At 40.0% G+C, this 25,920-nt stretch overlaps 1 protein-coding gene across 2 annotated transcripts in view; it reads right to left on the minus strand.

The window, feature by feature from the left end:
* STK32A (serine/threonine kinase 32A) overlaps positions 1–25,920 on the minus strand; it is a 119,358-nt gene that overhangs the window by 40,039 nt on the left and 53,399 nt on the right. For both annotated transcript variants that reach the window (XM_057748126.1, XM_057748117.1), the window contains one exon: positions 21,261–21,434. In XM_057748126.1, coding sequence (XP_057604109.1) covers positions 21,261–21,434 — 174 coding nt within the window. The remainder of the gene's footprint in view (positions 1–21,260; positions 21,435–25,920) is intronic.

Below are 25,920 nucleotides of genomic sequence, written 5' to 3' on the forward strand. Positions count from 1 at the left end.
AGGAGCAGAACCTTAAGGGACCCCTGTTTGGGCCAGAAATTAGTACTTAAGCTGCTGGATCAAGGGAGTTGGTGGGTGAGAGAGTAGAAGACAGGAGGCAGGGGGGCAGGAGAGGGATTGGGTAACAGGAAGGCTCAGGCAGCAGCTCTCTATCAACCAATACAGTGAAATATAAGAATTTCAGTAGTTTTACAATGGGTACGTCTATACCAGTATATGGACTACACATGCACCTTGTATATGCTATACTGTATTGTACTGTGTAGTGTGTGTGTGTGTGTGTGTGTGTAGAACACAGTTGGTGATCACAAATGGTTCTCTCTCTCCCCAGACATTACTAGGTTTATTTGGGAAGCAGTAGAACCTAGATGTTAAGAGTGTGGGCTTTGGAGTCAGATGACCCACTTTCAGATCTCAGCTGAGAACGTGCCAGTTCTGGGACCTTGGGCAAGTTGTAACCTTCTATAATGTACATTGTGATTGCCTTCCTAACGTGCATTCTTCATTCTCTTAATCATTTCAGTTTTCATTTGGGTATGTAACCTCTCTGCTACACACACACACACACACACACACACACATACACACACACACACACACAAACACACACAGTAGTCCCTTTGTTTTGGGGGAATCTATCCATCACTTGACTTCAGGAGACAAGTCTGTGACTCAGGCCTAAGCTTTTGAGAGTTATGTCACTCCACAGCCCTGGTTATTGGTTCGGGGATGGGCTCTAACCCTATCTAAGCCATTGAGTAGCAAGAAGAGTTATGCTATGGGCTTCTGGGAAGAAACTTCCTTGCTGTCCTGGGGAAAGCTTCCAGAAGGTGTGTGATTCATTGGATTTAAAGGAGTTAGCCTTGAGTCCTTGGCTCAGATGTTGGATCAAGATAGTCTACAAGTCTGGCTACACCTGGACTTACAAGTATTGCAAAATAATAAATCCCCTTTATTGTTCTACTGAGACTAGAAACATGTTTGGTAACGTGCTTCTGAGACTCGGCCCCCTGAATCTGCAAATTGAGGACACTTAACAGTATCTGCTTTATAGAGCAGTTGTGAAGATTTAGTGAGATGGTACATGTAAAACTTTTGGTTTAGTATCTGGCACACAGTAATTGTTGAACTGACTTTCGGAAAACATTGAACAGGTAATTAGGAAGCGTCAGTATAGAAAGGGCTAGGTGGTAAGAGACTGGTATTAAACTGAGAACGAGAAACGATGAATAGTGGTTTTCAACTATCATGGAACCATTGTGATGTACTCATGATGCTAGATCTCATTTAATGCAACAACTGAGATAAGGATAAGCCCTTTAAATACTTTATTCCATATTATCCTCTAACAACCTTGTGAAGTAGGTATAATTATTACCCCTATTTCATAGATGGGACCACTGAGGCACTATTTCAGGAACTATTGCATTGTCATCCAGTGTTATGAGAGAGTCAGAATTCCAATTCCTGTTTACCTGACACGGGGAGTGATATTCAAAATACTTAACAAGGAACAAACACTGACTCATCAGAACAGGGCACTGACCATTAGGAATCCTGGAGGCCAGAGACAAATTACCAGTAGGACTATGAGTGGGCGACGACTAATAGAAGCCCTTTCTGACTTGCTGCCTTACTCAGTACAGCTGCGACGGGCAGCGGGGCAGCCACAAGGCTGATCATGAGTCCACAGAGGAGGAACTTTCTTTCTCTTTTTTTTTAAGCTCTTTATGGGAATATAATTGCCTTACACTGTTGTGCCAGTTCTTGCTGCACAGCAAAGTGAATTAGCTGTGTTTATACATATATCCCCATATCCCCTCCCTTCCACGACTAACAGAGGAAGAACTTTCTAATAATTCGGCATGTCTAAAAATGAAATCATCGACCTTATGTGGTAATGAGTATCTCACCTCTAAAGTGCTCAAAAGCTAGGAAGACAATTCCTTGCTGGGGAGGTTGTGGGAGAAATTCTGCCTTTGGAGGAAGTTACGACTTGACCTCTAAGTTAACCTTCACTCTGACATCCCATGGTTCTGTAGCAGCCTGCAGTTGTTTTCCAACTGGCAGGAAAATAGCAGTATGGCTTCCCTTTATTAGCCATCCCTGAGTTTTCCAAGTACCGTCACAGGAGCTTTTCATATTTCTCCTGCTTTACAATATATATAACATTATTAAATCTATTTTACAAATTAGAGAAATAGATCTCAGGGTTTATTAATTTTCCTAAGGTCAGACAGCTAATAAGTGGACAAAGCCCCAAACTGAGCCCTGATCTGACTAGTCCAAAGCCCCTTACCCTCTTTACTATGTCATACTCTGCTTTCAAACGAGAATATTATTTTTTCTTGATGGTCGTATTATAAGATAAATGTGTAATTTTGGTGATGATGTATCCTAGAGTATAAGAAAGAACAGTATATGTTTGTGGGAATGTAAATTGATACAGCCACTATGGAGAACAGTATGGAGGTTCCTTGCAAAACTAAAAATAGAGTTACCATATGACCCAGCAATCCCACTGCTGGGCATATACCCAGAGAACACCATCATTCAAAAAGACACATGTACCCCAATGTTCATTGAAGCACTATTTACAATAGCCAGGACATGGAAGCAACCTAAATGTCCATCAACAGATGAATGGATAAAAAAGATGTTGTACATATATACAATGGAATACTACTCAGCTGTAAAAAGGAATGAAACTGGGACATTTGTAGAGACATGGATGGACCTAGAGACTGTCACACAGAGTGAAGTGAGTCAGAAAGAGAAAAACAAATATCGTATATTAACACATATATGCAGAATATAGAAAAATGGCACAAATCGACTGGTTTGCAAGGCAGAAATAGAGATACAGATGTAGAGAACAAACATATACACACCAAGTGGGGAAAGCAGGGAGGGTTGGGGGGGAATGAATTGGGAGATTGGGATTGCCATATATACATTACTAATAAGAAACAAAATAGCAAATTGTACACTCTAAATACATGCAGTTTACTGTATGTTTAACTGTATCTCACTAAAAGTTCTTAAAAAAAGAAAAAAGAGGGAACAGTATGTTTTCCCCACAGTTTAGTGCAAGGCAGGTAACGGAAGCAAATGGATATAGTGTATCAATATTAACTAACAGCTATAAATTTATTGAACACTTTCTATGCAGGTGCTGTGCAAACATTAAAAATTATCTTCACCACAGCCCTGTGAAGTATATATAGGTATCTTCACTTTACTGTCACAGCAAATGAGGGTCAGAGATGCTAAGTAACTTGCCCACTGCCGCCTCTCTTGTGGCAGAGACATCATAGAATTCTAATGCCATCAGTCACTGCTTGTGATGGACACCTTGCAAACAGCCTCGCTATGGGCACACGAATATCATGCCATAACAAGGTTTGAGCATATAAAATATCTTTATATTATTATATGTTTACAAAGGATATGACTATATGTATATATTTTATATTCCTGTACATCTAGAGATAATTCTATGAAAGATTATCAGTATATATTTAATGTTCAACCAAATAAGACCAGAAATAAATAAAACACAATAGATTACCAAAGGGTTTTTATTTTCTGCAATACTTTTCTATATCCACCCCCCCCAAATTTCTAAAATAAATACGCCATCTTTATCGATTTGAACCAAAGTATTACTATTACATAATATCTTCTCATTATTTTTATGATCAATGAATGCACTATTTTTTTTTTTAAGTACCAGCCTAATAGCTAGAACACATGATTTCTTGTCTCTGATTTGCTTTGTGACCTCGGGCTTATCACTTGCTTCTCTGGGCTGCAGTTTTAGCATCTGTACCAGGGGTTGAAAAGCTACGTATGGCCCGTGGGCCAAATGTAGGACATCATCTGTTTTCGTATGGCTATGAGCGAAGAAGGGATTTTACATTTCTAAATGGTTGAAAAATAAAAGAAGAATACTATTTTATGACACACAAAATCATATGAAGTTCAGATTTCAGTGTCTGTGATAAGGTTTTACTGCAACACAGTCATGTTCATTTGCTTCCATATTATCTGGCTGCTTTCACTCTACAATGGCAGAGTCGATGAGCTGTGACAGACCCTACAGCATACAAAGTCTAAAACACTTGCTATCTAGCCTTTTACAGAAAAAGTATGCCCATCCCTTACCTACAGAGGGAGCAAGTTGAATCAATGATCTCCAGGCTCTTTCCTGCCCTGATATCTGGAATAGCTAATGGATCCTAACCTCTGTCATTTCCATCCTTATTTTCTTACCACCCACTGTGAATGTTCTATCCTTATCTCCAAACTGATTCCAAATTCAAGTATGTCCCCTTTCCTGTCTGGCTCCCTATTTTCACTAAAGCACAAATAAGAGATAAGTTTGAACTAGAGCATTTGTTAGAGCATGGTAAGACGACCTGGCCTTGGCTCACCTCTCCTGTGGCTTCTTGAACCACTCTCCCCCTTTCTCACGTTCCAACCACAAAGGCCTCTGTTCTGCTCCAGGACACATAACAAACTTCCACCTAAGAGATGCTTGTCCCACAAGGATTGGCTCAAATGCCAGCTACTGGAGAGGCTTCTTCGAGCACCACGACCCTCATCCTCAAACCTGTGCTCTTTTTCTTAGATCCTTGTTTATTTCCCTTAAAGCACTCAACAGAATCTGTAACTAACGTCACTATTTATTTGTTTATCGCCTATGTTTCTGTATCATAGTCACTGTCCATCTCCTCAACCAAACTGTAAGCGCTAAGGGGACAGAAACCATGTTTTTATTCTTCAAAAACTCTTCATACTAAGTGAAGTACGTCAGACAGAGAAAGACAAATATGTGACATTGCTTATATGCGGAATCTAAAAACATGATACAAATGAACTTATTTACAAGACAGAAATAGAGTCACAGATGTAGAAAACAAACTTATGATTACCAAAGGGGAAAGGAGGGGAGGATAAATTAGGAGTTTAGGATTAACATACACACACTGCTATATATAAAATAGATAACCAAGAAGGACCTACTGTATAGCACAGGGAATTTTACTCAATATTTTGTAATAACTTATAATGGAAAATAATCTGAAAAAGAATAGATTTATATATATGTACACACATATATATATATGTATATATATAAACTGAATCACTTTGCTGTACACCTGAAATTAACACAACATTGTAAATCAACTACACTTCAATTAAAAAATATTTAAAAAATATACATGTGAATAAACAAAGTAGTTAATGAATTAAAAAAACCTTCATTCAAGAGTTATGTGCCAAGCACATAAGTCATCAATACTATGTGTTAAATGACTGAACCTGAAAGAATGAAGCTTCAGCTTTGTACTAAAATGTAGGCTAGGCAAAGTAAAATTTAATTTGGACTAAGTTACAGGTTGCATATTAACGAAACTCTGACCTTATAGAAATTATTAAAAGCTCAGCACCAGGTGAGTTAAATGCTAACCTGTAAATGAGCAGTTCTTTGCCCTTTTCACGTGGGTTTCACAATGGGTGACTTCGTGTAAGGGCTTCTCCTTTGGAACTGCCTGACACACAGTACAAAGCAGGCAGAGTCTCCTGTTTTCACAATGTGTAATTCATGCTCATTCATTATTCGGTAGCTCAGGAGCAGGTGCTGAATAGAACATATCAACCTAATGCCCTCATTACTGCACTGCCGTTTTGTTTTTGAGGCTCAAGTGGCCCTTCTGCTATGGGAGTTAGGAAGAGAGAACGTTTGCAAGGGCTTGTGAGCTCCGGAAGAGAAGGTTTACCAAAACAAAAGGGAGGGGCATCTTCTTAACCAGTCCACAGAAAATGGCACCCAGAAGCCAAAATCTGTTATCTCACTGCAATAAACAGAAAATATTGTCAACACACTGAGAGGAAGAAAGGCAGCATCACATGGAGCCTGAACAATACAAGTAATCAGATAATCTATAATTATTTTTAGGCTTTTAATTTTATCATACTGGACATGCTGCTTTGGTAAATTGGAAAAGATTTCACTTCCCTTAGAGTTTTGTGCAAAACAAAACTCCTTGGATGAGAGAAACACTATTAAAAAGCCAGAGATACCTGAAATATCTCACCAAATCTGAAATATGAAAGTAAGCAGAGATAGTCTCTGGGTAACATAAAATAACTTACCATATACTAAAGCTAACGGATTTGACTTATTGAATTCTCTCTTGGCTTGCCGTAATTTTATAAACAATTCTAACAAGTTTTGTTATCTGGTCTCTCATCCCATAATATATTTGAGGCAGCATATCAGGAGTGAAGCAGAAGGTGCTCTGAGTAACACATGCTAGAGAAGCAAAGACTGAAATTTTAGCATCTAAGAAAATGATAAAAATATACTGTATTAGTTTGCTGGGGCTGCTGTAACAAAGTACCACAAACTAGGTGGGCTTAAAAAAACAGAAATATATTGTCTCGTGGCTCTGGAGGCTAAAAGTCTGAAATCAAGGTGTCATCAAGGCCCTACTCCTTCTAAAACCTGTAGGTAAGAGGCCTTCCTTCCTTCTTCCTAGCTTGTGTTGGTTTGCTGGCAATCTTCAGCCTTCCTCCGGCTTATAGACACATCACTCCAACCCTCCATCTTCACATAGAGCTCTTCCTGTGTCTCTTCACATCATTTTCCTTCTGTGTATGTCTACCTCTATATCCACATTTCCTCTTTTGATAATAACCCATTACATTGGATTAGGACTCACCCTCAAGAACTCATTTTTCCTTAATAACCTCTGTAAAGACCCTATTTCCTAATAAGGTCACATCTGAATTACTGGGGATTAGGACTTCAACATACCTCTTGGAGGGACACAAAATTTAACCCATAACACATACCAACTAAAAATATGTATCTAAACTAATGTTTGTTGTTATTGGGTAAATAGCACTAAACAGCTCATCTGATCTTGAAGAAGTTTATTATGTTCATAAGAATGAAACTAAGATATTAAGAGCAGGATCTTTCAACTTCCTAGGTGGTGCAGTGGTTAAGAATCTGCCTGCCAATGCAGGGGACACAGGTTTGATCCCTGCCCCAGGAAGACCCCATATGCCGCAGAGCAACTAAGCCAGTGAGCCACAACTACTGAGCCTGAGCTCTAGAGCCCGCAAGCCACAACTATTGAGCCCATGTGCCGCAACTACTGAAGTCCACGCGCCTAGAGCCCATGCTTTGCAACAAGAGGAGCCACCGCCATGAGGAGTCTGTGCACCGCAAGGAAGAGTAGCCCCCGCTCACCACAACTAGAGAAAGCCCGTGCACAGCAATGAAGACCCAATGCAGCCAATAAATAAATACATTAATAATAATAATTTAAAAAGAGCAGGATCTTTGAATCAGATCATCCTACTTTTGAATCTGGCCTTAGTAAACCAATTGTACAGTACTGGGCAAGTCTCTTACTCCTGTCATAGTACTGCCGACTAAGACTAGGCAGCGTGTGCGAAATGCTTGCTAGCACAGTGCCTAGCTCTTGGTATGCACACAATGAATGACAGCCCTTCTTGAGCCATTGAGAAAATGAGATAGGTACATGTAGTATAAATTAAATGGTGAGCAGAGGGGAGTAAACATCTCCAGGAATTAGAAAAGCCTCTCTCCAGGGGACTCATTTCCACAGGCTTCAGAAACCTGGGGGGTCACTGTGTTGGCAAGTTCATTTATCAGACGCTCATCTGTTACTCAATGATCATTGACTAAAATGATTAGCAGCAGAAAGATCTTGTTTTTTCCGTATGAATGATCATTCCGAGACAATAAAATGTGACTTCCAAGATGCTGCAGTGCGTGTGAGTCAGACAAAAAGACGAAATGTTAGCCTTGAAGGTCTCCGCCTGTAACAAACTGAAGACCCTGGTTAAGACAAAGAATTCTGGTTCACAACTGAATTGCAAAAAGGTCTTGATTATTAAATGTGCTAACGGCTGATTATCCCACCTCCCTGTCACATGCTCTTTGGACAGTTCATTTCGGTCACGGGGCCTTCTTCTGGAGAAGTGGGTGTGTGGTAGAGAGCAGAAAGTCAAAGAGGTTATACTTCGAAGAACATCACCCTAACAGGGCTAAGAGGAAATCATCCTAGACTCTTTTAAGTATGAAAGAACCATTCCTGTTCATTTGGCCAAACCTCTTCACCGCTTCCTTGATAGGGATGTTCAACGCTATGTTTAAGGTCACAGAGGATACTGATGTCAGAGTCTGGCATAAGACAAATTCTTTAGAGGAAGTATGGTGGTCAGACTATGGTGCACCCCCATGATCCCCACCTCCTGCTGTTCACGTCTTGTACCATCCTCAGCCCCTGAGTGTGGGGTGATTGCATGACTTGCTTCTAACTGACATTATATGGCAAAGGTGATGGGATGTCGCTCTTCTGATTGTGTTACATAATTTTACTCAATGATATATACCCTGTCTTGCTAGCAGACTCACTCCGGAGTCTTGATTTCCTTACTGAGTTTGAGGAAACAAGCCAAGTCCTATAACCACACGGCAATGAATTCTGCCAACATCCTGACTGAACTTGGAAGTGGACCCTTGCCCAGTCCAGCCTCCAGAAGAGAACCCAGTTCTGGCCAACACCTTGATTACAGCCTTTCCGAGAATCCAGCTAAGATGTGCCCAGACTCCTGGCCCAAAGAAACTGTGAGATAATCAATGTGTGTTATTTTAAGTCACTACATCTGTGGTGGTTTTGCTACATGGCATAAAAACTAACAACACAGCATGGAGCAAAGGCAGCATAGAGCCCCACACCCTGTGGACACACAGTGGGAATAAATTACAAAGATGCTAAAGACAACTTTATCCACAGCAACCTCTACCTTCCACATCCACCCAAGGATCACATGTATCTTCTGTCCACATTTGTTTGCTTAGTCACTGACTTATTCATCAGCTGCTCTGGATTAAACTACATGCTGGGGATCAGAACAGGAGTGAGGAGTAGGGCTTCAGTTTAGGAGGGAGAGACCACTTTGTATAAAGGGGCTACCAACAGAAGTATGATCAAGACCACTGTGAAGATGCACTGAGTGTGAGTGAAGTGTGTGTGGCTCAGGACACACACATAACCGCTTATTTCCTTTGTGGTAAATGACAGAATTTAAACACCATTCTGGTATGAGTTGAATTGTTTCCTTGACTCCCTTTCACGCTATATTATCAACTCTGGATGATGGGAAATTGTCCGTCCTTTCAGTCGAAGGTCGGCACTGAGAACATTGTCTGGCAAACAGATACTGACGACACAGTTCTTGAATGAATATTTGTGATAGCAGCGTACCCCTAAGTTTTTTCCTTCACCATCAAGATGCTGATTTCTAGAAGAATGATATAAACTTCTGGCAAGTAGCTACTTTAGTCCAAGAGGGGATGTGCAAGATCTAATTCCTTTGTGTATCTTATGGAGGCTCCGAGATGGACTGGGTGTCAGTTAATGGTTTCTATGATTATAGGAGAGAAGACAAAGGTGAGGAATAAAAACACAGCATCCTATTCTTTTTTTTGACAATCATGAAATTTCTTTTATTCCTACTTCAGAGGATCTGTAATCAGTTGGAGATGAACTTCGGCAACTCGCTCTGTTGTACCGCAATCACTGACACCGATGGCCTGATTAAATTTTTATCTTATTCCTATAGGAATTTAGAAAACAGTGAGTTATAAATTCATTAGAGTGAGATAATTTTTAGAAAGAGGGAAAAACAAACATCCACTCAAAGGGTATTTTGACCCAAGATGACTTACTATGTAACTGTCCCAAACAATTCATCTCATTAGCTTAAATGTGTAACTGAGTCTTTAACATCTGACACAGGAAAGAATACAAATTTATCAGTAGACTGTAATAATTACTTTCTATCACTTTATTCACTGGAGAGACTTGTGGCAATCACCAAATCAGAGTACTATTCCATAGGAAGGATTGTAATGAGTTTAATTTTCCTTATTTTTAAAAATAAAAACAAATAATCACTGTATCCATATCTTAAAATCTTCATTCACTGATTTAATGTAAATAAGGAGAATACGGAACAAGGAAATGGCCATAATTTGGAACCGAGAGCTGATTTTCAAGCTGTATTCATAGAAAAATGTTTAACTTCTTGACTAAGAAGAAATATGTCTAATTGCACAATTCAAGATAAATGATTACTATGCAATCCTATGCCTTTCACAACTATAGAGAAAAAAAGATTCTAAAAATGAAAAAAATTACCTAAATATTCTACATATTTAGGAAACTACAAAAAATCAGTCTGTGGATTAAAAAAAAATCCACAAACAAAATAAAACAAAACCCCATTTATGTTTCACTTGGAATTTAGGCAGGAATAGGATTTATGGTGTTTGAAAAAAATAACTAAGCTAGCCATTACTGGCTGGAAAGACAATGCAAACAAAAATATTAAAGACAGAGGAGGAGAAAAGATGGCGGCGAAGTAGAGGGACGTGGAGTGCATCCCTCTCCACAGATGCATTGGGAATGCACGGAAGGACGCAGTCATTCCCACAGAGAACCAGCTGAAAACCAGCAGACGGCCTCGGACACCAGAAAGGGCTGCGGGGATCCCGACATAGCCAGTAGGGAGGCATCTACGAGGGCTCAAAGAGGGTGAAGCGGCGGAGCTGTGGCAGACGGGAGGGAGTGAGAAACATATGGAGGGTCCGCAGCGCAGCTCAGCGTTCCCGGACCGAGACATCGATCCGCGGCTGAACGGAGGGTCCAGGAGCGGGAGCGTGGGAACCAGAGAGCTGGGTCAGGGTGAGAAACGTTGCCGGTAGGGTGACGGACCGAGAGGACAGGAGGGAGGAGGTCCGCGGAGAGGAGTGCCCGTCCCTGAGAGCTGCCTGGCCATGATGGCGGCTGGAGGCTGCAGGCTCACGGGCGGGGGGAGGAGCTGCGCGAGTAGCCTCTCCTTCTCTTTCGGCGCCTCTGCAACAGGCAGTGGAGAGACGCCCTGCGGGCCACCTAAGGCGCTCAGGGATAACAAGCACCCTCAGGCACTCGGGCAGGGCTAGATTAAAACCCCTTGCAACGCCAGCAGCAGGGAGGCTGCCAAGAGAAAAAAAAAAAAAAAACAACAGCATCAAAAAGAAAAAAACCCCGAGAGAGGCCCAACTCTAAGACTTTCTGTTTACGCCTGAGCCACCAGTGCCCTCTGCAACAGACACCTCCAAGCCTGACTGAAACAACAGTGCGCCACTGCTCACTCACTCCCAGAAGGAGCCACTATTGTACCCTCTCCCTCCCCACACACCTATGCTTACAGACGAACAATACAGGAACCTCTGCTGGTCACAGAATAACACACACAAAAAAAACCCAAGGCAAGGAGAAGGACACTTACAGCTGAGACGCTAAGGAAACAGAAATAGTAGTATCAATACCTATTGAACTGGTCCATTCTGGAATCAGTTCTGGATTTTTTTTTTTTTTTTTCTTTCTCTCTCTCTTTTTTTTTTTTTTTTTTTTTTTGTTGATTTATTAAATACGATCTTAGCCCTAAGGGATCTACAAGTTTTATAACATAATTTTTTAATGATATCTTTTATTCTTTTTTTTTTTTGATTTATTAAATATGATCGTAGCCCTAAGGGATCTACAAGTTTTATAACATAATTTTTTAATGATATTTTTTATTCTATTTTTTTGTTTTTGTTTTTTTTTGTTTGTTTTTTGCCTTTTTATATACTTCTATATCTAGCTAAGTTTTTGGTAGTACGGACAAAATATCTCTCATACTTTCCTTTCATCCCTATCTTTTATACATTTCTATTCCTTTCTTTTTATTTGCATATTTCCAACCACATTACGCTCTTCTGTTCCCCTTTCTTCCAGCCTTTTTAACTTTATTTTATCTTAACATACTTATAAGCAACACTATCGGTCTGCTCAGACTCCTTGCTCTGTTCTCCAGATGACGCACTGCCTTGGTATTTAATATTATGCTTTTGTCTTTATCTTAGTTCTTAGTACAGTTGTCTAATTACATTATGAGAATCTCCATTCTCTCTGGTGGTACTCCAGCTCTTTTCTATATTTGATCCTAGCTTACAAAATCTCCCTGGATTGATGTTTGTATGTGTAGGGTGTTATTTGTTGTTTGTTTGCTTTTGCTTTTGTCTCTGATTTGTTCTGTTTCAGTTGTCAATTTCTGCTGGGTTTCTCTTTGAATATCTGATAGCACACTGGGGTTCTGTCAGGTCTTTCTAGAGCCTTATGTCCTAACGGATTCAGTGATTGTGTGTCTTATACATGTATGTGTTTCCTAGACTTAATATTCGTTTACTCCAATACTTGGACATTAGTCTGAGGCTTGGACAGTCTTCTATAAACACCTCTATCACCAGGACAAGCAACCCCAAAAGTTTGGACAACCATGAGGAAACAAAGAAACACCATGCAGGCAAAGGAGCAGGAAAAAAACGGACAAGACCAAATAAATGAAGAGGAAATAGGAAAAATGCCTGAAAAAGAATTCAGAGTAATGATAGTAAAAATGATACAAAATCTCGATACCAAAATAGAGAAAGTACAAGAAACAGTTCATAAGAACTCAGAAAAACAAACAGCAATGGATAACAAAATAACTGAAATTAAAAATACTCTAGATGCTATAACCAGCAGAATGACTGAGGCAGAAGAATGAATAAGTGAGTTGGAAGATAGAATGGGGGAAATAAATGCCACAGAGCAGGAAAAAGAACAAAGAATAAAAAGATTAGAAGACAGTCTCAGAGACCTCAGTGATAACCTTAAACGTACCAACATTCGAATTATAGGCATCCCAGAAGAAGAAGAAAACAAGAAAGGGTCTGAGAAAATATTTGAAGAGGTTATAGTGGAAAACTTCCCCAACATGGGAAAAGAAATAATTAACCAAGTCCAAGAAGCACAGAGAGTCCCATACAGAATAAACCCAAGGAGAAATACACCAAGACACCTATTAATCAAACTAACGACAATTAAACACAAAGAAAAAATATTAAAAGCAGCAAGAGAAAAGAAACAAACAACATATAAGGGAAAACCCATAAGGATAACAGCTGACCTTTCTACAGAAACTCTGCAGGCCAGAAGGGAATAGCAGGATATACTGAAAGTCCTGAAAGAGAGAAACCTACAGCCAAGAATACTCTACCCAGCAAGAATCTCATTCAGATTTGAGGGAGAAATCAAAAGCTTTCCAGACAAGCAAAAGTTAAGAGAATTCAGCACCACCAAACCAGCCTTACAACAAGTGCTAAAGGAACTTCTCTAAGTAGGACACACAAGAAAAGGAAAACACCTATAAATACAAACCCAAAACAATGAAGAAAATGGTAATTGGAACACACATGTCAATAATCACTTTAAATGTAAATGGATTAAATGCTCCAACCAAAAGACACAGACTGGCTGAATGGATACAAAACCAAGACCCTTCTATATGCTGCCTACAAGAAACCCACTTCAGACCAAGGGATACATATAGACTGAAAGTAAAGGGATGGAAAAAGATATTCCATGCAAATGGAAGTCAAAAGAAAGCTGGAGTAGCAATACTCATATCAGACACATTAGACTTGAAAGTAAAGACTCTCACAAGAGACAAGGAAGGACACTACATAATGATCAAGGGATCCATTCAAGAAGAACATATCACAATGGTAAATATCTATGCCCCCAATATAGGAGCACCTCAATGCATAAGGCAAATGCTAACAGCTATAAAAGGGGACATCGACAGTAACACAATATAGTGGGAGACTTGAACACCCCACTTACATCAATGGACAGATCATCCAAACAGAAAATAAATAAAGACACACAATCTTTAAATGACACATTAGACCATCTTGACTTAATTGATATTTATAGGACATTCCATCCAAAAACGACAGAATACACTTTCTTCTCAAGTGCACACGGAACATTTTCCAGGATAGATCACATCTTGGGTCACAAATCAAACCTCAGCAAATTCAAGAAAATTGAAATCATATCAAGCATCTTCTCAGACCACAACGCCATGAGACTAGATATCAATTACAGGAAAAAAACTGCAAAAAATACAAACACATGGAGGCTAAACAATTCACTCTTAAACAACCAAGGAATCACTAAAGAAATCAAAGAGGAAATCAAAAAATATCTAGAAACAAATGACAACGAAAACACAACAACCCAAAACCTATGGGATGCAGCAAAAGCAGTTCTAAGAGGGAAGTTTATAGCAATACAGTCCTACCTTAAGAAACAAGAAAATGATCGAATAAACAACCTAACCTTACACCTAAAACAACTAGAGAAATAAGAACAAAGAAACCCCAAAGTGAGCAGAAGGAAAGAAATCATAAAGATCAGAGCAGAAATAAATGAAAAAGAAAGGAAAGAAACCATAAGAAAAATAAATAAAACTAAAAGCTGGTTCTTTGAGAAGATTAACAAAATTGATAAACCATTAGCCAGACTCATCAAGAAAACAAGGGAGAAGATGCAAATCAACAGAATTAGAAATGAAAATGGAGAAGTAACAACGGACACCTCAGAAATACAAAACATCATGAGAGACTACTACAAGCAACTATATGCCAATAAATTGGATAACCTGGAAGAAATGGATACATTCTTAGAAAAATACAATCTTCCAAAACTGAACCAGGAAGAAATAGAAACCATGAACAGACCAATCACAAGTACGGAAATTGAGGCAGTGATTAAAAATCTCCCAACACACAGAAGCCCAGGACCAGATGGGTTCACAGGCGAATTCTATCAAACATTTCGAGAAGAGCTAACACCTATCCTTCTCAAACTCTTCCAAAATATTGCAGAAGGCGGAGCACTCCCAAACTCATTCTACGAGGCCACCATCACCCTGATACCAAAACCAGGCAAAGATGTCACAAAAAAAGAAAACTACAGACCAATATCACTGATGAATATAGATGCAAAACTCCTCAACAAAATACTAGCTAACAGACTCCAACAGCACATTAAAAAAATCATACACCATGATCAAGTGGGGTTTATCCCTGGGATGCAAGGATTCTTCAATATACGCAAATCAATCAACGTGATACATCAGATCAACAAATTGAAGGATAAAAACCATATGATCATCTCAATAGATGCAGAAAAAGCTTTTGACAAAGTTCAACATCCATTTATGATAAAAGCTCTCCAGAAAATGGGCATAGAAGGAAATTACCTCAACATAATAAAAGCCATATATGAAAAACCCAAAGCCAACATCATTCTCAATGGGGAAAAACTGGAAGAATTCCCTCTAAGAACAGGAACAAGACAAGGGTGTCCACTCTCACCACTATTATTCAACATAGTTTTGGAATTGTTAGCCACAGCAATCAGAGAAGAAAAAGAAATAAAAGGAATCCAAATTGGAAAAGAAGAAGTAAAATTGTCACTCTTTGCAGATGACATGATATTATATATAGAAAACCCTAAAGACTCTACCTGAAAACTGCTGGCACTAATTGATGAGTTTAGTAAAGTAGCAGGATACAAAATTAATGCACAGAAATCTCTTGCATTCCTATACACTAACAACGGAAGAGCAGAAAGAGAAATTAAGGAAACTGTCCCATTCACCATTGCAACCAAAAGAATAAAATACCTAGGAATAAACTTGCCTTAGGAGGCAAAAGATCTGTATGCAGAAAACTTTAAGACACTGATGAAAGAAATCAAAGACGACACAAACAGATGGAGGGACATACAATGTTCCTGGATTGGAAGAATCAACATCGTGAAAATGTCTGTACTACCCAAAGCAATTTACAGATTCAATGCAATCCCGATGAAATTACCAATGGCATTTTTCACAGAACTAGAGCAAGAAATCTTACGATTTGTATGGAAACGCAAAAGACCCCGAATAGCCAAAGCAATCTTGAGAAGGAAAAATGGAGTTGGTGGAATCAGGCTTCCTGACTTCAAATTATACTACAAGGCCATAGTGATCAAGACAGTATGGTACTGGCACAAAAAGAGAAAGGAAGATCAATGGAATAGAATAGAGAACTCAGAAGTAAGCCCAAACACATATGGGCACCTTATCTTTGACAAAGGAGGCACGAGTATACAATGGAAAAAAGATAGCCTCTTCAATAAGTGGTGCTGGGAAAATTGGACAGCAACATGTAAAAGAATGAAATTAGAACACTTCCTAACACCATACACAAAAATAAACTCCAAATGGATTAAAGACCTACATGTAAGGCCAGACACTATAAAACTCCTAGAGGAAAACATAGGCAGAACACTCTATGACATCCATCAAAGCAAGATCCTTTTTGACCCACCTCCTAGAATCATGGAAATAAAATCAAGAATAAACAAATGAGACCTCATGAAACTTAAAAGCTTTTGCACAGCAAAAGAAACCATAAACAAGACTAAAAGGCAACCCTCAGAATGGGAAAAAATAATTGCCTATGAAACAACGGACAAAGGATTAACCTCCAAAATATACAAGCAGCTCATGCAGCTTCATACCAAAAAAGCAAATAACCCAATCCACAAATGGGCTGAAGACCTAAATAGACATTTCTCCAAAGAAGACGTACAGATGGCCAACAAACACATGAAAAGATGCTCAACATCACTAATCATCAGAGAAATGCAAGTCAAAGCCACAATGAGGTATCACCTCACACCAATCAGAATGGCCATCATCACAAAGTCTGGAAACAACAAATGTTGGAGAGGGTGTGGAGAAAAGGGAACTCTCCTGCACTGTTGGTGGGAATGTAAGTTGGTACAGCCACTATGGAAAACAATTTGGAGGTTCCTTAAAAAACTACAAATAGAACTACCATATGATCCAGTAATCCCACTCCTGGGCATATACCCAAAGAAAACCATAATCCCAAAAGAAACTTGTACCATAATGTTTATTGCAGCACTATTTACAATAGCCAGGACATGGAAGCAACCTAAATGCCCATCAACAAATGAATGGATACAGAAGAAGTGGCATATATATACAATGGAATATTACTCAGCTATAAAAAGGGATGATATGCAGCTATATGTCATGAGGTGGATAGAACTACAATCTATCATACATAGTGAAGTAAGTCAGAAAGAGAAAGACAAATATTATATGCTAACTCACATATATGGAATCTAAAAATGGTACTAATGAATTCAGTGACAAGAATAAGGATGCAGATACAGAGAATGGACTGAAGAACTCGAGGTATGGGAGGGGGCGGGGGTGAAGGGGAAACTGAGACGAAGCGAGAGAGTAGCACAGACATATATATACTACCAACTGTAAAATAGTCAGTGGGAAGTTGTATAACAAAGGGAGTCCAACTCGAGGATGGAAGATCCCTTAGAGGACTAGGGCAGGGAGGGTGGGGGGGGACTCGAGGGGGTGAAGTCAAGGAAGGGAAGGAATACGGGGATATGTATATAAAAACAGATGATTGAACCTGGTGTACCCCCCAAAAAAAAAATAAATAAAGACAGAGCCCATTCTATGTTACCACAGGGAGACAAATGAATACTTTTATTCAGAACATAGTTCCCATTACACGGACTAAACTTTCCTTCCTGTTTTTAAACACTCTGAGCTCTCAAGAAACTTTGTTTTGTTACTCCAAACCATCTTCTCCACTGAGATACTCAATTTAGCAACAAATTTTAGGCTATTCTGTCACCTGTTGGTTCCATATGTGTTATCTTCACTTGTGTAGCCAGACTTCGGGTACCTGAAGGCAGGTGGCCATGCCTCACCCTATACCAGGCTCTCCTCAGGGCAACAACCGTGTTGAATATCAGTAGCGTGGAGAGTGGCCAAGAGCCCTGCATTTCCTTCAAGTGACGCCTCACCTACATGTTAGCCAAGTTATTTTCTGAACTGGAGTTTCATCAGCTGTAAAATGGGGACAGTCACACCATCAACCTCTTGGAATTGTGGGCAGACTGAGTGAAATAATTCACAAGTGCTTAGCAGAGTGCCTGGTACCCAGGAAGCCCTCAGTCAGGGCAGCCTGTCACTGCTCCTGCTTCACACATATTCGCCGACCACCACAGATAATTTGGAATTTTCTACCCTGTCCAGAGACAAAAAAGTTGTTTTGAAATGAGGAAATAACATATTTGATATCTGCACTTTTATGCACATGGTCTGTGCTTGCCTGGGGAATCTACTGTATCCTGTCCATTTTTTTTTTTCCATTCACATTTTAATACCTTGGAACTCAGGATATATCTTACAATCCAGTCCTCTAAGTATCTGAAAGATGTTTTGTTATCTTTGATTCTATCAAATACAGCATGAATTCTGTAGATCCTTTTGAAGAAAGACTTAGAAAGAGAATTACAGTACTCAGACGCCTCCATCTTCTTCTTCTGTTGCTTTTCACGCTTTCAACTCTGCCCCAGGAGCCCTGAAACTGGTTTTAGAGTGCCACTGCTGTTATCCTCTAAATGACACAGACAAAGGGACACTGCTTACTTCACCATGTACATGTCCTTTAAGCCATTTTGATACCACTTCAAATGGAAATCACTTCACATTGATATCTAGTACTCTGAAGGCAGAAAGTCCTGGTTATTAGAGCTCTCTCACAATTAAAATGCCTATTTGGTCACAACTGTCTTGAAAAGCCCTAATGAGATTGACTTATGTCCTGATTTTTCCAAAACACTTCAGTTTTGCCTGTTGTCCCAGCATAATTATTAATGTAACTCCTTTCACTCCTGGGAGTACCCTGTTTTGGATGATATTATATGATTTCCCAACATGAAGACCAAGGTAGGTCAGAAATTTATGGCTTTAATGCCTTCTCTTTTAAGTTTGTCTTTGCTATCTGTAAACCTGGGCTTGTAGTCAATCTGTCATCCATGTGGTTCAGGCAGTGTTTGTTCCTTCAGATTTCTGCCACACACTGGTTACACAGCGAGAAGCACAGCACACACGGCCCTAACTCGTGGAGTTTACAATTTGGTAGAGCAGACAGACGTTAGGTAATTACACGCCCAGAACATCACAACTCCTCAGGAGAGGTACAAAATGCTGCGATTGCCTGTAAAATATAACACACGGGGAGACAAGGTGGGACATACAGGCAATAGAAATATGTCTGGATTGTTTTTTGATCCCAAGAGGATACCATCTCGTTCAAACCCAGCGTTCATAATGTCATGGTGTTTGCCTTCCATTCAGCTGCCAGGAGGAGCAGACATTTCAGGGCAAAGAGGCCCTCTGAAGACGGGCACTAAGTAATAACTGTGAGTGTGTAAAGGGCAAGGAGCAGAAACTTAATCCTTGGTTTCTTATTTAAGTGGTAAAACCATGCTAGGAGCAAAAGAGAGTGAGGGAGACAAGGACAGAAAACAATGCTTTTTGGTATGGCTAAGTTCCTTGGGGGTGAAAACTGTATCAAGTTTTCTGTTTTGTTTTTCTCCTTAGAACATGGTTCTAACCACATGGCAAAAATGCTCAGAGCATCTTGACTTGTGACGACTGAGAAAATGAAGCTCAGAGAAAGAAGGCACAGATCTCAGATTCAAACAGAGAAGGGAGAAAGTTACAAGGTGGCCTCTGGGGATGTTGGCTTCTCATAGTCCCTGGCTTCTGCCTGAGATCTGCAACGTCAGCACCCCAAACAGACTGTGGGCTGGCAATCTGGGGGAGGATGAGTGAGCGCGAAGACTCTGAGAGGGACTCTACAGCCTGCAAATATGAAACGTTTCTTCTCGGAAAGAAGTAGGTGGGAGGTACCAGAACCCAGTATGGGAGAAAGATCGCCATCAACAGGATTCCCAGTTATTGACAAAAACACCAGGTGTGTAAATTTCCTTCTGAGATCATACGTGATTAACTGGTCTGCTTTTCATTTATACACTGCCTGAAGAGCACATTTCCAATACAATGGGCCCTTCCAAAGATAGGAAATTAAATAATAATTACATTAAGTGCCAAGGCCAAAAAGAAAAAAAAAAAAAGATTGGTCCACAGTGCTTGCACAGATAATCTATAAATTATGATGCTACATCTTCAACCACAGGCTCTGTACTAGTCCTGTTAAAATAAATGTCAACTAGTGGTGGACAAATATTTTACCTAGCCAAATTTTTATTAAATGAGACATAGTGAAACTTAAAAACTCAGCAGATTCTTCAAGGATTAGAGATGACAGTGGCAGTCATGTGTTGGTTGTTCATTTAACAATGTATAATTAATGTATGTATGTATTTCATATGTGTAATTAATGCATGGTAGTACAGTAGACGGAACTCTGACTTTAGGATGGGAGAGATCTAGGTTTGAATCCCAGCAATGCCATTTATCAGGGTTTCTCCTTGGCAAATCTTTGAGCCACAGTTTCCTCACCTGTATAATGGGAATGCTGTAATGAAATGTGAAGTCCTCTTTGAGTTTTGAGAATTTAAGAGGATAATATAGAAAGTACCTAGCAGTGCCTGGCATACAGAAAGCCAGGTAAATAGTAGCTGCTTTGATGGTGATTAGGTTCAAATTTCATATAAATAACCTAGATGATAGTTTAATGCCTCCAAATCACAAAATCTCATATTTAATACTGGTCTAACTATACCTGCTCTGCTCACTTATCACTTGTTATAGAGATCAAGTGAGATACTATTAGGAAAACACCATCAAAACTACCAACTCCTTTATAAATATAAAGTATTATCCTTTTCTCTCTGTTGTCTATTTGGGTTTATAGCTATTTGTGCTATTTGTTCAACTTTAACACAAATGCCCCAAGTAAAGGGCATTTTTGCTGACTTCTGTCTGCAGCACACACACTCCGGGGACTCACAACAGGCAGGATGATAGGCAGATGTTAGGACTCAAATTTTCTCCCCAAAGAATTTTCTTCCTACCCATTCTGTTTCTTTTTCTCCATGCACTTCTTGCATTTCTATTCCATTTAATTCATTTAATATTTATTAAGTTCCCACATGTCATCTCTCCTCTTTGTCTAGGCTTAGTTATAAGCAGCACCAATACTTATTGATTCTGGTCTTGTTGTTTACTAACTGTGACCTTGGGCAAATTAAGCTCAATGTGCTCACTTTTTTTAAAATTGAAAAGTGGGCATAATACACCTGCCTCCAGGGATGTTGTAAGAATTAAGTAAGTATTAGATGACACGTTCAACGAGGACCTGTTGAATGCAGCAGGGCATGCATCCCCTCCTGTGCATTCAGCCCAAGGCTGTCCCCTTGGACCCGACTGACCTGTGAATGATGCGCTGGCTCTGCAGGTAGTCCAGGGCCATGGCCAGCTCACAGATGAAGAGCTTCACGGTGTCCTCCTGGAAGCGGACATTCTGCTGCAGGTGGAAACGCAGGTCCCCGCCCAGCAGGAGGTCCACCACCATGAACATGTCCTCCTCATCTTGGAAGGAGTACCTGGAGGGCAATTAGAAGTGCAAGTGGGTTAAATACATTTACACACTAAAGAGGCCCAGAGACAAAGGACACCTTACAGATCTGAGCAGAGTGTTTCTGAGCTAAGAGTTCAGGCTTTGGGAGTACTGATCTAGTACTCACCGTAAGCCCTCAGTTTCCACATGTGTAAAATGGGAAGGATAAGAGGATCTTCCACATTTGATCATCGTAAAGACTTAATGTGCTGAGTATAACATTTAATGTCACTCCTGGCATATAGTAAGCACCCGTTAACTTGAGGTCTACAAAGCTATAAAGCCCAGGAAATAAAGAAAATCCCATTTATTCACCTGTTTTTAACGGTCACATCCTGAACACACTGTTGCAGGAGGTCCATAAAATATAAGGTATGAGGCCTCCTTGAACCATCTCATGCTTATTTTTCCACATGAACAACTTCATTGCCCGGCAACATTATAACAAACCATGAACCACAGTAATGATAAGAAAAAGACAGAAAAAGGGCAATAAAGAAGTAAGTGCCCAGTATGGGGAAATCATTCACTCAGTCTTTGGGATAAGAAGGGAAGGGAAAGCTTCTCAGCAGAGCAGAAACCTGAGTTAAATTTTGAAAGACGCTGACAATAATATCTACAAAATAAAGCCAACACTGCTGATGTCTGCATTAGGTGGCTTCTCCAGGGCAGGCTCTCGATCTCCCTACAAATGTGGTGACATTGCCCCCACAATGCTGCTCTTATGCTCCTATTTTACAAATGAGGAAATCAAGGCCCAGTGAAGTTTAAGGAATTTGCACAAGGTCAAGCACCCAATAAACGGTAGAAGTGAAGGGGTCTCCAGGCCCAAAAGTAAGATTTGAGAGAGGAAAACGGCACAGATTAAGCACAGACATGGGAAAGAACACAGAGTGAGGGAGAAGAAAATAGTTTGGGTTTGTTGGAAAGACAGGTGTAATGGGGAAGCTTGAGCCTGAAGAGGAAGGCAAAGGGCAGATCCCATGACAGGAGCTTGCTCACGAGTCTGTACATGCTGGAGAGACCCTGAAGAGGTTTAAGCAGGAGGTATGATCAGATGGGGGCGTCACACTTGAAGGAGCGTGGGCTGGAAGGACAGGAAGAGGAAAAAAGACACGGGCCAGCAGAACTGGTCTGTGCTGCTTGCAAAGAGTCTCCTGTAAAAGTCCATCCCAAATGCTATGACTTGTTTTGTTTCCTTCAAAGCACAGACATGATTTCTAGTCACAAAAAGCTCTCTGTATCAGCACTATTTTGACGTTCCTTTTGACATCGTGTCACTGAGGTCACATTTTAAAGTTTTATTTGAATCACAGAATTAAGAGCCTGAAAAACAGTGCCCGGGGATGCAAACCAATTCCTAGTGACAAATTCTTTGCTTAGAAAACAAACGTAGAGTGTCAATGATGGGAGAACTGTACTGAGTACATTTGCTCCTTTAGAATGATCATTGTGCCAGAGGAGGAGAGAACTTGCAAACAAAAGAACAAAGAGAAATTCAATGAAGCATTAATCTGAGGCAGTAAAATTCTAATGAAGACTAGGTCCTCAGTGTTTACTTGTTCAATAAATAAAATTCTGTTTACCTCTGAAAGCTGATTCACACAGAAATTAAGCCCTTAGGGGAAATTTAGACATAAACGTGGGAAGTGCTTTGTAAAACTGTGGGCAGTGCATCCTTGGCATTGTCTTTTAGGAAGTGTTATTCTTCACCTCCATGCAAGGACTGACTGGGCATCTCTGCCATAGGTTTAACAGGCACCAGGATAGGTGCCTGGACATGGGCTATTTGGTTCACAGTCCTTCCAGTTGCACCACGAAGCATTATGTCCACTGTGTTTTACAGGGCTTTCAGGAAGTAATAATGTGCTCATTATATGTAACCCTGCCTGGGATCTATTGCACTTAGGCTGCCCCTAGCTAATATAACGGAAATGATGATGTGAGCAGTGTCTTGTTGGGACAGCTGGCAAATGAGATAGGTGAGAATTGGGTACCAAAAGAAGGGAGAAGAGAGTGCTAACCATGGACATAACCTGATGCCAATGGATAGAACCCAGGCAGTGACGGGCTGTGTTCAGCTCCCCTCTGGAGGCAGGGTAGAGGTCCCAAGCCTGGTGACAGACCAGAGGACTCCTCTCCCATTACCCCATTTAACTCTAAGTGGGGAAAGGGGTATTATTAAATTCACCCTAAGTGATCAAACTTTTTATTGCAACTTGGGTTAAGCTATTTTTAGTCAAAGAAAGACCAATAAAGGTGCCAGTTGTGCCAAGTTAACAACAGTGTTCGGCCATGCAGGGGATTATCAGTCAAAGGAAGAAGCCCAGGCAAGAGGCAATATGCTTCCCTTCCCAATGTGATTTTAAATTTATTTAATTATGGAGCCAGGTTTGGCTGTTAAAAATCCTCTTTCCCCTTCAGCACATCAGATCTGAAACCCTCTATCACAGATCCTAAACTCTCAGAGGGAGAGAAGATAAGATTTTTATTTCCAAACCTATATGCAGTAAAATATGTGGTCATAACACAGTTTGGTAATAACTAGGATATGAAGGTTCATATCATAATCTGATTTCTTGAACATAAAAGAGAAAGAGCTTCCCTGTACCTTGGCCACTTACCCCACAGACTCAATGATGCATTTCCATTACTTTTTTAAGATATAAATTTATTTATTTATTTATTTATTTATTGGCTGCTTTGGGTCTTCGTTGCTGCACGCAGGCTTTCTCTAGCTGTGTGCAGGCTTTCTCTAGTTGTGGCGAGCGGGGGCTACTCTTCACTGCAGTGTGTGGGCTTCTCATTGTGGTGGCTTTTCTTGTTTTGGAGCATGGGCTCTAGGCACACAGGCTTTTTTTAAAAAGCTACATCATGGCTTATTTCTTAGTTGGTAGCTCCAAAATTAATTACTCTGGTCCCAGTGCCTGTGAAATGCATTGTAAAGTCTGCTGGGTAAGAGAAAAGTAACAAAGGACCACCACCCTACCCCACCCTACTCCATCATATTGTAATAGATTATTCATAGCTCTCTGTGTAATGTTGAACCTCTTCAATCCATTCTACACACCACGGTTATCTTTTTACAATGTGAGTTTTATGTTATCTATTCCCATAAAACCCCTTTGCCTCTTTCCAAGGTCTGCAGGACCCTGTGTGGTCTGGCGGTGTTTACTTCTCCAGACTTATCTTGAAGATCCTTTCCTTCCATTACTCAGCTAGTAGTTCATGCCCCCTCCAGCCATAGAAGATTGTGATGTGGTGTGACCTTGCCTACACGCACAATGCTGTCCACTGCCTGGTTATTGTCTCTTCATCTTTCAGTCTCGCCCAAGGGACACCTCTCACAGAGACATTTCCGACACTCCATATCAAATCATGTCTCCCTGTTATACACAATGCCATATTCTTGTTCATGCAACGTCTTGTAATTTGAAAGTATTTTCCTGCATGCTTTTGGATGAACAGCTTTCATTCCCACTATGCCATCAGGATGCACATCTGCTTTTACTCATCCTTGACTCCCCGGTCCCTGTACGCTGCCTGAAGCATAGACTCTACAAACAGTTGTAGAAAAAGTAATAAATTCATGAAGGAACTAAAAAAAAAGGAAGGAGAAAAGCAAGATTAAAACTCAACTTTGGATGGGTCTGATATACATTCCTTAGGTTCTATTTTTAGAAATTAGCAAGGCTACCGAATCACTCATCTGCTTGTGGCTGTCTCATGGAGGCCTCTTTGAAATAAATCTGAATCAGAGCATTAGAAGAGATCTAAAGTATCTTCCAATGGAATGTTTTCAACTTGTGGCTCATAACCCATTAATGGTTGTGAAATCAGTTTAGTTGGTTGCAACAAGCACTTTTTTTTGAAGAAATAAAATAGACTGAATAACACAAAATAAATTCTATTAACATACAAGGCTAAACATTGTTTTTGTGAATATAATGTGTGTCTCTGTGAGTGCTATCTTCTGGGTTGTGATGAAAAATACATTTCTTCCTGTGGGTTGCAGACAAAAAAGCTTGAAAACCATGACACTAGGGGAACCTGGTGCTTATTCCAGAACTATTATGTCAAATCCTCATTCAGACTTTACCTGAGCAAGGGTCAGTTCTGATGTCTCCATCTAGCAAAGCATGGGAAATGCAGGACAAACATTAGTTATTGCTTCTATTGCTCTCAGCTTTTGGAGAAAAAGACATCGATTCATCAAAGATTGAATCCATTTAAAAACATACTTAAGGAAACCACAAACAGAAAATGCCTAGGCTTTAGGCAGGCCTGGGTTTAAATATCACATGTAAATTTGGAGCAAGTCCCTTAAAGGAAACTGAAACTCAGAGAGGATATTTGTACATTGAAAATAATTTTATGCACCATGTGGCAAAGATCAAAATCAGATATCATGTTTTTAAAACGATTAACACAAAGCACGGCACACAGCAAGGTGGTAAGTAACTTGGCTCTGG

The sequence above is a fragment of the Hippopotamus amphibius genome, chromosome 1 (genome assembly GCF_030028045.1).
Source record: "Hippopotamus amphibius kiboko isolate mHipAmp2 chromosome 1, mHipAmp2.hap2, whole genome shotgun sequence".
NCBI lineage: Eukaryota > Metazoa > Chordata > Mammalia > Artiodactyla > Hippopotamidae > Hippopotamus > Hippopotamus amphibius.